The sequence below is a fragment of the Bactrocera dorsalis genome, chromosome 1 (genome assembly GCF_023373825.1).
Source record: "Bactrocera dorsalis isolate Fly_Bdor chromosome 1, ASM2337382v1, whole genome shotgun sequence".
In the NCBI taxonomy this organism is placed as follows: domain Eukaryota; kingdom Metazoa; phylum Arthropoda; class Insecta; order Diptera; family Tephritidae; genus Bactrocera; species Bactrocera dorsalis.
In genome coordinates this window covers 3,238,632-3,251,385 of record NC_064303.1, presented here as the reverse complement: position 1 = coordinate 3,251,385, position 12,754 = coordinate 3,238,632, and the positions used below count along the sequence as shown (strand labels likewise).

At 36.0% G+C, this 12,754-nt stretch overlaps 1 protein-coding gene across 2 annotated transcripts in view; it reads right to left on the bottom strand.

The window, feature by feature from the left end:
- Nucleotides 1–12,754, bottom strand: part of LOC105232365 (developmental protein eyes absent) — a 67,589-nt gene that overhangs the window by 18,523 nt on the left and 36,312 nt on the right. Inside the window, exon 1 of one of the 2 annotated variants that reach the window (XM_049460674.1) lies at nucleotides 5,011–5,381. The exons of the other annotated variant lie outside the window; for it this stretch is intronic. Within the exon in view, the coding sequence (XP_049316631.1) occupies nucleotides 5,011–5,082 (72 nt within the window). The 5' untranslated portion in view covers nucleotides 5,083–5,381. Of the gene's footprint in view, nucleotides 1–5,010; nucleotides 5,382–12,754 lie in introns of those variants that run through there. 2 annotated transcript variants of the gene reach the window in all.

The window sequence follows — 12,754 nt, the reverse complement described above, 5'->3', positions numbered from 1 at the left end:
GTGCTGTGCACTTGGTTTGTTTTATTGGTGATTTCATTCGTGTTGTTCGGCGCTGATAAGATCGATAGTTAGTCAGCTCGTTTTTTTCTCTCATTTCTGCTCGCTCGCCTGTGCGGTGTAGAGTTATTTAAATTCTTTAATTTTGAATTATGTTGCTTGCGTGACAATTTTTCTGTCGACTGCTGCTGCTGCTAATCGCCACAGCATTCCTGTGACATTGCACGATCGCATCTTAGCTGGCCACTACGCGCTTGCGCTGTGCTGCGGCGCATGCGTGGTGAGTTTACGTTAATTGCCCGGCACACACACCGACGTGTATTGTGCCCAGTGGTTGCACGTTGCACGCAAGGATCGTCGCGAGAATTGAATCATAAATTACAAGCGCATAAGCGTGGGGTCCGCGCGCTCCTAAATGACTGTCGTTCAGCCATAGCGACGTCACACGCCAGTCAACCAACCTTTGCTACGTCACTCGCCAACGCGCCTACCGTCCTTACAACGTGCAACGACGTCGCGTAAGAAGGTGAATTTCATGGAGTTTTGAGTTTTGATTTTTCCTCAATATTTTTTCGTTTTCGCTCTGCGAGTCGTGCCTTCTGCGAAGCCATCTTTTGACAATCAAAAATTATGGTGTGTTGAATTTTTATTGTCGCTTGATGATATTGATTTGTCGTTGTTGTGATTATTGTTGTCAGTTTTTGTTGTGTTGTGCTGCCTCCCTTTATTTCTTGTTTCACTTGCCACTTGTGTAACTTTTTCCCTGATTTTATTGTTGTTGTGTTTGTTGTCCACTACCTCGCTTTTATGTTTTTATCATTTTATGGTTTGTTTATTGGTTTTTATTATATTGTTTGGCTTTTGTTCTTCTGTGTGACACATGTATGAACGCATCTTCAGACTCTGCCGTATTACTCTCACGTTGTTGTTGTAGTTTTGGGTCACATCTTTAGCTGCTCGCCAATTGATTAATGCCACCATGTCAACATGTTTGAGAATTAGTGTTTTTAAATTTGTTTTCTTCCCATTTTCTTTCACTTCATATTTTGGGTTTTGTCATCATTAAAGTCGCGGTGCTTAAATCTTTAATTTACGACAAAATAATTGAGCAATTTTTTACTAGACTACAGGAATATGGAATGAGCAGCGAAGAAATAAAATTGTGTTGTAAACAAGCTTGTAATAAAACCAATGAAATTTAGGACTTTACTGATTTGAGAATATTCTTATATATACAACACGTTTTTAGAAACACTGGAACTCTACTAAGAACCGAAGTCAACAAGTCAACTCAAAACGAACTAACAAACAAAAGTCCTAGATATAAAATTTGATCTAGGAAACTTCAAATGGTCGGATCTCATATAAGAAAGAATTAATTCACTTGTCTGAGTATTATTTCCAGCCATAGTAATCAACGCTGAAACTACAAAAAATCCTGGGAAGAATTCTAGCCAGGGTAATCAATGTCGAAAGAGAGGAATATATTCATCTTGGCGCAATTGTAAGAGTTCTTACTGAACATTGTCGAACAGTCATTCCAGCAAAATGTAAAAGCAAATTGTATGAATAAAGGTGAGGTGGAAACATTGCTCCATTACCCAGCTTTAAAATACCTTCAGCGAACCAGAGACACAGCCAAAACTGATATTATCTGCCTCAACAAATTTCATCGACACAATGCGCTTCGTTTTTGTTGTAACGGGTACCTAATTCCCGTTAAGGTACTAAGGATTAGATAAGTTGTCATCGAGGTCATCCAACGGTAGGCCCAGGAAACGCACTGTTTCGACGGGGTCGGACTATAGGGAGAGGGGTGTCAGATGTGTAGGGTTAGCAGGGCATGCAAAGAGGTGGTTAGTGTCATATAAGGACTCGTTGCACGCTAGGCATATATTTGATATGTCAGGGTCATTTCCGGCTCTCGTTTCGTATAGCTTATAATTCCAGTCTCCCGTTTCTCAATCTTGGATCTCTTGGAATCTTACCTCGAAGATTTGGAGAACAAGTTTAATAACTAACGTATACTTTGAATACTTTACAAACATCAGTGATGTTTAGACGGACTACATTTCATGCTTCCTCAAACGTGGTGTCAATGAGAACAAATGCTTTAATGAGCTAAGATAAGCATTTGATGCAACGATCTTGCTTTAAGCCGTAAAACTTTCAAATTCTCACGCGAAAACTATACATTTATGCAGCAGCCAATTAAGCATATCTTTCATATCTTTCTCTCAGTGTAATAGCTTCACGCAAACGTCATAACTTTCCAATAATTTATGCTCTAGTAAAATTTTCCACATTCGCCAATCTCATTAAGGGGTATAAAATTCAATCGACTGCAGACCGAATGCGCTTGTGCTCGATCACCATGTAAGCGCTTACAAATACTCGCTCGGGCAATTTAACAATTAGTTGAATCTTATGTTTATGCCTTTGAGGACTTACGCATGAAGTTGTTGTTGTTAAAGGTAGTTAAATGGTGGCACTTGTGTGCTCGTAGTTTGAGTGTGTTGCATGCGATTTGAAAATATGTTAAAAAAGAACAGCAAATAGAACGTGAAGGAAGCTCAGACTTTAAGCCGTCAAATAAGAAATTAGACTACAACTAGCGCAAATAATGAATTTTCACAAAAATAATTGACTGAGATTGCAGTAGCGCCCGATTTAAGTGGATTAGTAAGGGTTAAACTAGATTTTAGGTTAGATTAGGTTAAAGTGTCGAACCTATTAGATGTCTCACTTGGACGGTTCAGTAAGCGCTTTGAGCCTTTCCAAATTGTTGAGGCGTCTAATGTCAGTGTCGGTTATATCGCCTGGTTCACCGAAAATATAATTGCCGAGGCGAGAAAGTTGCTTATTTTAAAGAATTTGCTGAAATCAATCGATCGGCAAACATGTGGAATTAAAACATATGTTTGGAGCTTCAACCAACTCGAGTAAAACTCAATATTAGCAACCCCTGCACCCACGAAATATTTTCGATATATTATTTTTTATACAACCACTTTTCTAGGGCTGATACAGATAAACCATAGTAATTACAAACAAAGTCCTACCACCTTTCGTTCATGACATCATGAACTAATGTAATTTTCAAACGTATCCCACAATCATTAATTGATCGAAGCTATGAGTTGTCATAAATCAGAGAACCGCTATAACATGTTAACTATCCTATTTTCATAATAACATAAAGACCAAGGCGCAATCAAACATCCATCATACAATCCTACACCTTTAGGGGACTCACAACTTATCACAACCAATCGACAAATCATAAATTTTTTAAATTTTTACACTTGCTTAAAAAAAATTGGTTTTGGATCTCATATAAAAATGAGATTACGCACTTACAATTATCAACGCTATGGTTTCGGTTAGTTATAACTTATATCTTAATAAGATTATATGAAATATCCAAATAAATAAAAATTGTCGAAGGTCTGAAGATTTTAAAAATTTTGATTTCTGATGCTATAAAACTTATTGTTTAGTCAAATATATAATGTACAGTTTAGTTCAGACTAACCGACGGTGAAATCGTCATTGACATTTCAAAGAAACTTTTTTCGACTATTTTGCTTTATATACCATATTAACCAAGAAGTATGTTGTACTATACCTAGATACCTCCTGATCCGTAAACAATATATTTTTTTCAGTAAAAAATTTCGAAATTTTCTAAAATAATTCTAAGATGCAATGGAGATTTCTAAGATGTAATGGAGATAAAAACAAACCATCATAGTATTATATAATAATCATCGAAAATTTATATCCAACAAAATTTTGATATTTCTATGCACTGAACATGATTGTCGTGAGGTTTTTAATACACAAAAGGAAACGTCAGAGGTCTTATAAAACAAGTAGATATGTACATAACATACATATGTACCTGCATATTGTCGCCTAAAACGCAAAACAACCCAAAAATCGAAATTGAGTTTTTTATTGCTAATTACACTAACACTACAAAATGTTAAAATTTTCAGCTTCCGCTGCCAGATATAACCAATATATAACCAACATATAACCAGTATATAACCATTTTATAACCAAAACTTAGTTTTTTTTTCAATATTAGTGGTTTTTATTATATCGTTTTGTCTTCGCCTGTAAACTTATGAAAAGTTATGTTAGGTTATTTTGCATTTTAGGTGACGACATTTTTCAACCTGACGAGTTGAGTCGATTTAGTCATCTCCGTCTATCGGTATATATTCGAACCAGTTTCTCAGTTTTTGAGATATTGATCTGCAATTATCCATACATTCTTTCCTCAACAAGTAGCTGCTCATTTCTGGGTACTGCTGATATCCACTATAAAATATAGCTGTGAAACAAACTGAACATTCAAAATCAAGTTTTGTATGAACAACATTTTCATTTGAGGGGATATCTTCACGAAATTCAGCAATACTCATTTCTAAAATCAACACTACATTATCCGAAGAAATTGTTCAGATCGGACCTCTATAGCTTATAGCTGCCATACAAATTTAACGATTAAATTTAAGTTTTTATATGGAAAACTGTTTTGTTTAATAAGATATCTTCACAAACTTCGGCATTGATTATTAGGCAAGACAACACTACAAAAACTGTTCTGGTCGGACAACTTTAGTATGTGAGCTGTCATACAAACTGAACGTTCAAAACTAAGTTCTTTTATGAAAAATTTTTTTAATTGACGAGATAGCTCCACGAAATTCAGCATGGATTATTTTCCAAAGCAACACTACAATATCCGAAAATTGTACAGATCGGATTACTATAACTTATAGCTGCCTTACAAACTGGACGATCAAATGAAGTGCCTGAGTGGAAAATCCATTATTTGTGTATTCTATTTTAGCTTCGACGCAACCGAAGTTAACGTTTTTTCTTATTTGTACCGTTTTGGATATCAAAAATTTGTCTACACTTAAGACTAACTCCGTCAAAACTTGCCCCTAAGTTGGCCGTAAATCAATTGTTATGTTTTAGAAAATCGTTTTTAGGTACCTTAGGTTCAATCATTTTTTCAATTAGCCCACATCTCGGTGCAGAGTAACTGTATGGCATTAGGGTGACCATATTCCGGTGATATTAACAAACTGTCGCGTTCTTCTTCTTACTAATTAACACTTTATCAAATACGTGAGCACTTAAAGCGCGGCATTTAAATAACGGTATTTGGTTTTGTGCTTATTTTTTATAATATAATATTGCTTAACGTAATATATTTTTTTTTTTAATTTCTCAACTAGTTGGAAATGTTTCTACTTGACAGAGACGGTAACGAAATCACGCCTTTAGAGTGCACACATCACACAACACAACCGACTTTTGCGCCGCATATAACGCTTTGAGATGCTCGAACGTACTGAAGTGCCAGTTACAAAAGGAAAACAATATCGCCAATGCCAGTGGTTGCGTTGGCCCAACGACGTGGGCATAAAAATACAAAACACTCAAACCACTTGAGTGTGGCACTCTACTCATTGAGTGCGAACTCAAGCGCAATAAGCAGGCTCACAAATTGTGGTCGCATGGTGGGGTGACTACAAGTCGTCAAATGAGTTCGTATGTTTGTGTGTGTATGTGAGCACTCCAATTGGTGACTGTGTGCGTTCTGCTTGCATTGAGTGTTTTATTAACGACTCACAAACTGGTTTATGGCTTAGCTGCACGCTCACACACACATTGGCGCATCAAACCACGAATGAAGGGATGTTGCGCGAACGCCATCAGCGCCTCATCGCTCAGGTGTTGACATTTATTGTATAGCAACTGCTCTTTTTTGTCTTGTACATGTGTGTGAGTGCCTTGCGCACGACTGTCTTATGTGTGTGAGCAAGCTGGCACCTAGCCGGTTGTCAGTTCGTTTGTTTGCTTTGCTTGTATTTGCTTGTGCAAGCATAAAGCGTGGCGCATCTGTTTCCAAAGCGGTTTTGGCTCCGCCCACGTTGCTATTATAAACATTTACACACACATACTAACACAAGTATTTTGTATATTCTATGAAAATAAACTCACATAAAGCACATTGATGTTTATACTCAAATGCATACACATTTATATTTATTTAGTTATATGTATGTGTGTATAAGAAAATATCTTTCCTACACCCTTTATATTTTTGATTGTGTTATTTAATGCATTCTTCATTTCATATTCTTCATTGTCTATAGCTCAAGGGAGTTCAGCAATCGACTTTATTCATTTAAATCATATTTATTTGGTTGGAGCTTCTTTACTCAAGCGATTTTAAGCTCGTACTCTCTGATTTTTAATCAAACTTAGTAAACTATTATTACAACTTTTTTGAGAAGCCGCCATTTTGTCAAAAATAAAACTTTTAAGATTTTTTTTCTGCTTTTTGGTTTTGAGATAATTTTAAACAGACAAATCTTCTTCAGATCTTCCAAAATTTATCATCGTTTCGATGTGAAAGATGCACCTCGCTCTGGTCGACCTATCGTTGAAAAAGTCGATGGAATTATGGAAAAGATTGACCAGGATCGTCACATAAGCAGCCATAACTTCGCCAAGGAACTTAACATTCATCAAAAAACGACTTGGAACCATTTAAAAAAGGCTGCCTACAAAAAGAAGCTTGATAAATTGTCTGTGAAAAATTTAATGGACCGAACTAACACCTACGATTATTTGCTCACACGAAATGAAATCAAACTAATTCTGAAGCGAATGCTAACAGGAGACGAAAAGTGGATCAAATACGAAAATAATGTGCAAAAAAAATCATGGTTCAAGTATGGTGAAGCTCGACAAGTGGTCGCAAAGCCAGGATTGAAGCCTCGAAAGGTTATGCTGAGTGTTTGGTGGGATTGCAAAGGAATCATCCACTATGAGGTGATCCAGCCTGGTTGAACGATTGACTCTACATTTTACTGTCAACAACTGATGAGATTGAAATAAGCAAACGAAAAAACTGCCAGAACTGATCAACAGAAAGGGATTCGACTTCCATTAGGACAACGCCAGACCACACACATCTTTGATGACTCGGCAAAAACTGGTAGAGCTTGGCTGCAAACCTTTGATGCATGCACCATATAGTCCCAACCTTGCATTATCGCTCAGTCAAGGCAGAATTCTCTTAATGGAGTTAAGTTGGATTCAAGAGAAGCCTGTGAAAATTACTTGTCGCAGTTTTTCGCCGAGAAACCAGAAAAGTTTTACACTGATGGAATAATGTCTCTAGCGAAAAAATGGCAAAAAGTGGTCGACCAAAATTATACATATTTGTTTATTAATTTATCAGTATAAATATAAAAACAATGTCGAAGTTTGATTAGAAATACGAAAATACTTTTTCGACTACCAATATTCTACAGGACATTTGGAAGCGGCAAGATCGGACGACTATATCACATATCTCTCATAGAACCGCTTAATTTTTTTTTGATTTTATTTGCCTTAACTACCTTAACCGGCTTGAAACCGGTTTTAGACCACGAATTGTGGAGGCAACGAGAATGATCAGAACGATCCGTAGAATTTTACTTTTTGACAGAATGGCGGCTTCTTAAAGTAAATAGTATTTTTGTGAAAAAATCTGGGGCTTTTGTTCAGAATGATCCATAGAACATTTTCCGCATACACTTTTTTATATTAAAAAAATCTCATGTACTTAAATCCATGATTAACAAATAAAAAATTGTTTTAAATTAATTAATTACTAATTGAACGCCAGCGTTAATCAATTACTGCCCCTTTGCCACAATTTCATGCCAGATTGAATGACCGACCGAAAGAAAACAGATTTTGTATTAATTAACTGTTTTTTTAAGAGGTTTTTATTTTTGTAAAATACTTGCCTTACATACTTATAATGTGATGCAAGCGAAACAAAGAAACATGAGTAATGTTTATGGTGTTTAACGGTACAGAGTGATGAAGGTCGCAATTGATTTTTATGAATTAAAAATACCAAACTTTAAAAGCCGAATATTTTTTATTATTGGCTATTACTCTTTGTCAACATCCATGGATCCATTCTCGATAGGTGCATGGCTGCGAAACGCGCATTAAGGCACAGGGAAGCTGGTTATATGAAAGGGTACGAACAAGGACACGCCGAGAATCACTCCTTCTTCAATTACATTCCTGAAAACTCTGCTCACATACCAACGAGGGAGATGAAGATGCAGAGAAGTCGTTGTAGATGGATCGCAGTGAGTTTATTCGAATTGTCGAAGGATTTTTCAAGCAAGAGTGGGTGCTATAAAGGTGGCGATAGATGCTCAGGTAGGTACCATTCAATTCGACAGCAGAGCGGCAGTACTTGCAATGAGCTTGCGAATTTTGCCTTCAAAGCTAGTCAAGGAGTTTCTGTCCTCACTAGAAATAACTTCAAGTTACTTCAACATCGGGCTAATTTGGGTGCCTAGTCACAGAGTAATCGCTGGCAATTAAAAACCGAGGTGCTAGCCAAACGGCGCTCGCTTGCCTTGTTCACTTTGGAATGAGACCGAGTTGGATATCCATTGGCGTCTTGGGTTCTATCATTGGAAAAATGGTTCTTGCGTGCGCTTAGCTGGGTATATGCTGTTCGACAATCAGTTGCGTCTACGAGGTCCTTCTGGCCTGAAGCCTTAATGCAAGATATCTACTGAACTACTTTCCCTGAGCAAAGTTTATCTTGAATTTTTGGCAGGAGTTCCTACCGGGCCCTGTTCAACAGGCATTTATGGGGGAATCCTATTGTTTTTTAGGTTTAGTTACTGCAACAGACCAAGCTGTCCAAGTGAAATACTTCTTAGAATCGACCTTTTGAACGAACCGAAGTATCTCCCAGCAGATTTTATCAGTACACATGCACTATTTGGTTGCTTTTCTTAGATGATTTTATATTTTTTTTTCAAATTATTTTACAGCAAATTACTACATTTTCAATGTTTTTATCAACCAAACAAACATTTACATCCGAATTACATAAAACATAAAATTTCCATTAGAAATAAAAAAACTCAATTCAGCTCAAACTTTAAGTTAAAGTGCTCCGTCATTTTGCTTTACATATATGTAAGCGCAATTGTGACTAATTTCGCGCATTTGTTTAATTATTGATTTTGGATTTAACGCAATTTTCCACAAATTCATTTAATAAGCAACAGAAGCGCCATGTTGCAACAAGAACAGCTAGACATAATTATTTGTGGCTATCAGCAAAACAATTGCGGATGTCCGTTGTGTTCAATAATTGTTGCTGTTGTTGTTGTTAAAAATGTAATTCAAAACCACACAATATTAATAATAAAGCCACTTACACACACCGCAGCACATTTGCATGTATTGTAGTAAATATTTACATATGAAAACTAACAGCGAACTTTCACAAATTAACAACAAACTTTTTATTTTTATTGTAAATGTGGCAATCTAATAGTAAAAAAAAATTATTGTTGCAATTCAAAAGTTATTATGAAATTTCTAAAAAATGTTCCTTTTTTTAAGCAGAAAAGTTTTATTAATGACTTTATAAAATTATGTTATTAGTATTGAAATAATAAAATTACCATATCGTCACAAAAATATATTATTATGCACATGCAAATACGAAACGGAATCGAATAGGTTTAACGGACTCGCACAATTCAAATAAATTCGTCGAAGTTGCGAAAGTCGACGTCAGGAAATCACCAAGCAAATGGTCCCGAGGCAAAAGTTGACTTCACACTTAGAAGCTTTACACTAACTATTTGGGAATGACGACTAATCCTGCTCACACGGAAGCGGTTAGAATATAGCGTGAAACGATACAGTGGTCCAACTTATTCTTGACTAAATATTATATATACATATATATGTATACATATTGATTTTTTATAAATTTTACTCGCCTGGGTGCAGTTTTTCAGTTACAAAAAATATCACATTACAAAAACTAAAAACCAAAAAAAATGCACTGCTACTTCCATCGCACCGTACCTACTTGTATTTATATTTGTGGCAGCAATAAAACTGCTTACCGCATGTAAAACTCCGAAATGAGCAATTTTTCTCAATTTTCTGCCAATTTTCGTACCTCATTGCACCACAGCAGAAGCGCTGTGCGCCGGCGCAGTTGCTCACGCTACCGGTCGCCACAATGTGCCTTCACTTTTACCTGCTTTCTTTTGCGCGTGCAATTCGATACTTTTACCCGACGCTACCGACAACAACCATAGAAACCTTTCAAATTGCAAACCGAAAATTGCTTCGTTGCTGCCATTTGCTGGCAGAAATTGGTAAATTATTTCCCCTTTATAATACACATTTCCCAACATATTTCTCGCGTGCAAAAAAAATGTCGCCTCTTGGAAGACTGAAAAGTGTCAAATACGTTTCCTCGTTGAAAATGCATTTCCTGCGTTTATCGGAAAATTTGTCCTCAAAATGTGACTGATTTTTTTTTGTATAATTTTTTTTTGTCTCTGCCCCAAGGGTAAGGGTACCCATTTAATGTAAAAATTGCTACCTTTTGCCAAGACGCTTGCTGGCTTTTCATAAATGTATGTAAGTATATGTGTATGTGCCTTTCCACCCCATCAGCGTCTAACCTCTTGAAGACGTTTATCAATTTTCACTCGTTAAATACTTGACATGTCAAAGGTCACAGGCAATATGTGCCACTCTTCGACAAGTTAGTAACAACCGAAGTGGAAATGCTTTTTCTTGGAGGTAACGTTCAGAGAAAGGGTTAAAGGCATACATTTTCTTAATTAGCAAACAATGGTCAGTTGACATTTTTTGGTCGAAATTTCGAGGAAAACTTGAATTTTTTTGGTTATTTTTCTTACACGCTTCATAAAGTTTAAAGAATTGCCTATTTCGTTACGCAAACAATGGTCATTTGACATTTCCATAATTTTGAGTTTTCTTAATTGGTGTGAGAATTTTTTCAAAGAGTTAAATAGAAAAAAATAGTGAAATTTATTGTTTAATCAGCAATAATTTCACTATACCTATACATATAGAGAATTGTTTGAAATAATGAACACAACCAAAGCGAACCTAGAAATCGATGAATAAAAATTTTGAAAAATTATTTTATTTAAACCTTACATATCGTCAGTTAAAAGGCAAAATAACGTAATATCACTTTTCACGGACAATCCATTATTTTAATATTTTTGCTACGAAAACGCTCCTTATGTCCCTTCGAGATATGCCTTGGAACATTATCTTGTTGATAGATCCATCGTAATAGTATATGCTCTTCGACATAAGTTAGAACCAAGTCTTTCACAATATTATTAACATAATAAATGATTTATTAGTACCTGTGTTCCTTGCTAGAGGCCCACCATTTCACAGAATGTAACTACAAACATAGTATGCGTTGTATATTTTGCGTTGACTTGCTGATTACGGGATCGTCTGACATACTTGTTTTTCCTTAGCACAATCGAACTGTACTCTCTTTGTCTCATCGGTACATAGAATCTTGTGCCAAACTGACAGACGTTCGCCTACAAACTTTCGAGCAAATTCAAATGGCCGTTTTATACACACTCTTCCTAGACTACGTGCTTTGAGGTTAGCGAAAGTGAGCCTATTTCCTACATATGAAGTTGATATTGGCATTAGTAAATCAATTTTTACCAGCCCGGTAGTCGTAATAGGAATAATTCGACTTCATTTTTATTATTTCGAACAAGTATGTATATTACACTTGTCTATTTACACTCTTACTTTACAAAATTTCTCTTAATTTGGTGTTTTTAAAATATTTCGAAAACATATGTTTATAACTTACTCTTGTCCATTCTCGCATTCATGCATATAGGCATGTACTTGTATTTATATATACAATATAAGGCTGTCACTTAATCCATCCACTTTGTTTAAATCTCTTAATCTGTGCGCCTTCAAAAACCTTAGTGCAGACAAATATTTTGTAAATGTTTGCACTAGTTTTAGGCCTAATCTGCTCTAATTACCCAAAACAGATAAAAGGTTCGACGCTCTTATGCTAAATCGTTGTCTTTTAAGCGGATCAACTGAAGGTGTATTTAGCTGAGGAAGATTAAAAAGGACTAAGTACCGAAAAGTCCGTCATCATCTTCCTTATTTTCAAAACTCTTATTGGAAGGTTTACGCTTTTGAAAAGCTCTTTTGTCCAGTTCCTTCAAAAATACCCAAAACAAAATCGTCGTTCTAAACTCAGATGTCCTAGATGATGAACTAAGTTCACTGTAGTCGCAAAATGTCGCAAAAGTGTAAAGACGGGTCATAACTGGAATCCGCCGGTTTTTCGAAATTATCGTCGCTATAAGGTAAGGTAGCCAACCTGTGTATAGCTCTGTATGATAAGAAAAAATCAAAAGTTCGGCACACCATCTGATCAAATTCAACTGGGAATGATCCATTTAAACTCCGTGCCAGCCTAATCGATAAAAAAATCTTAAACTGAACACAGTGTTTTAAGATACTCGCATAGAATTCAGAGATATAGCAGAGGATCCCAGTACCTCTTATGTATGGACACAATATATTTTGTTTCATGTTTCGGGTTATGAAGAGGACAATTGCAAGATTCGTTGTAAAAGATCTAAATCTCTTGAAAAACGACCTCCAGTAGGCATCGCAAATAATCTGAATCTTTTGACCAAAAGACTCAATAGGGATCGCAAATAAGATGCTTGACAACGTAGCTGAGAACCAAATCATTAAACATATCACTGTTGGTGACGAGACGTGGGTTTATATATACATTACGTACATATGTCCAAGAATCTGGCAAGTGGCGTTTCAAAAA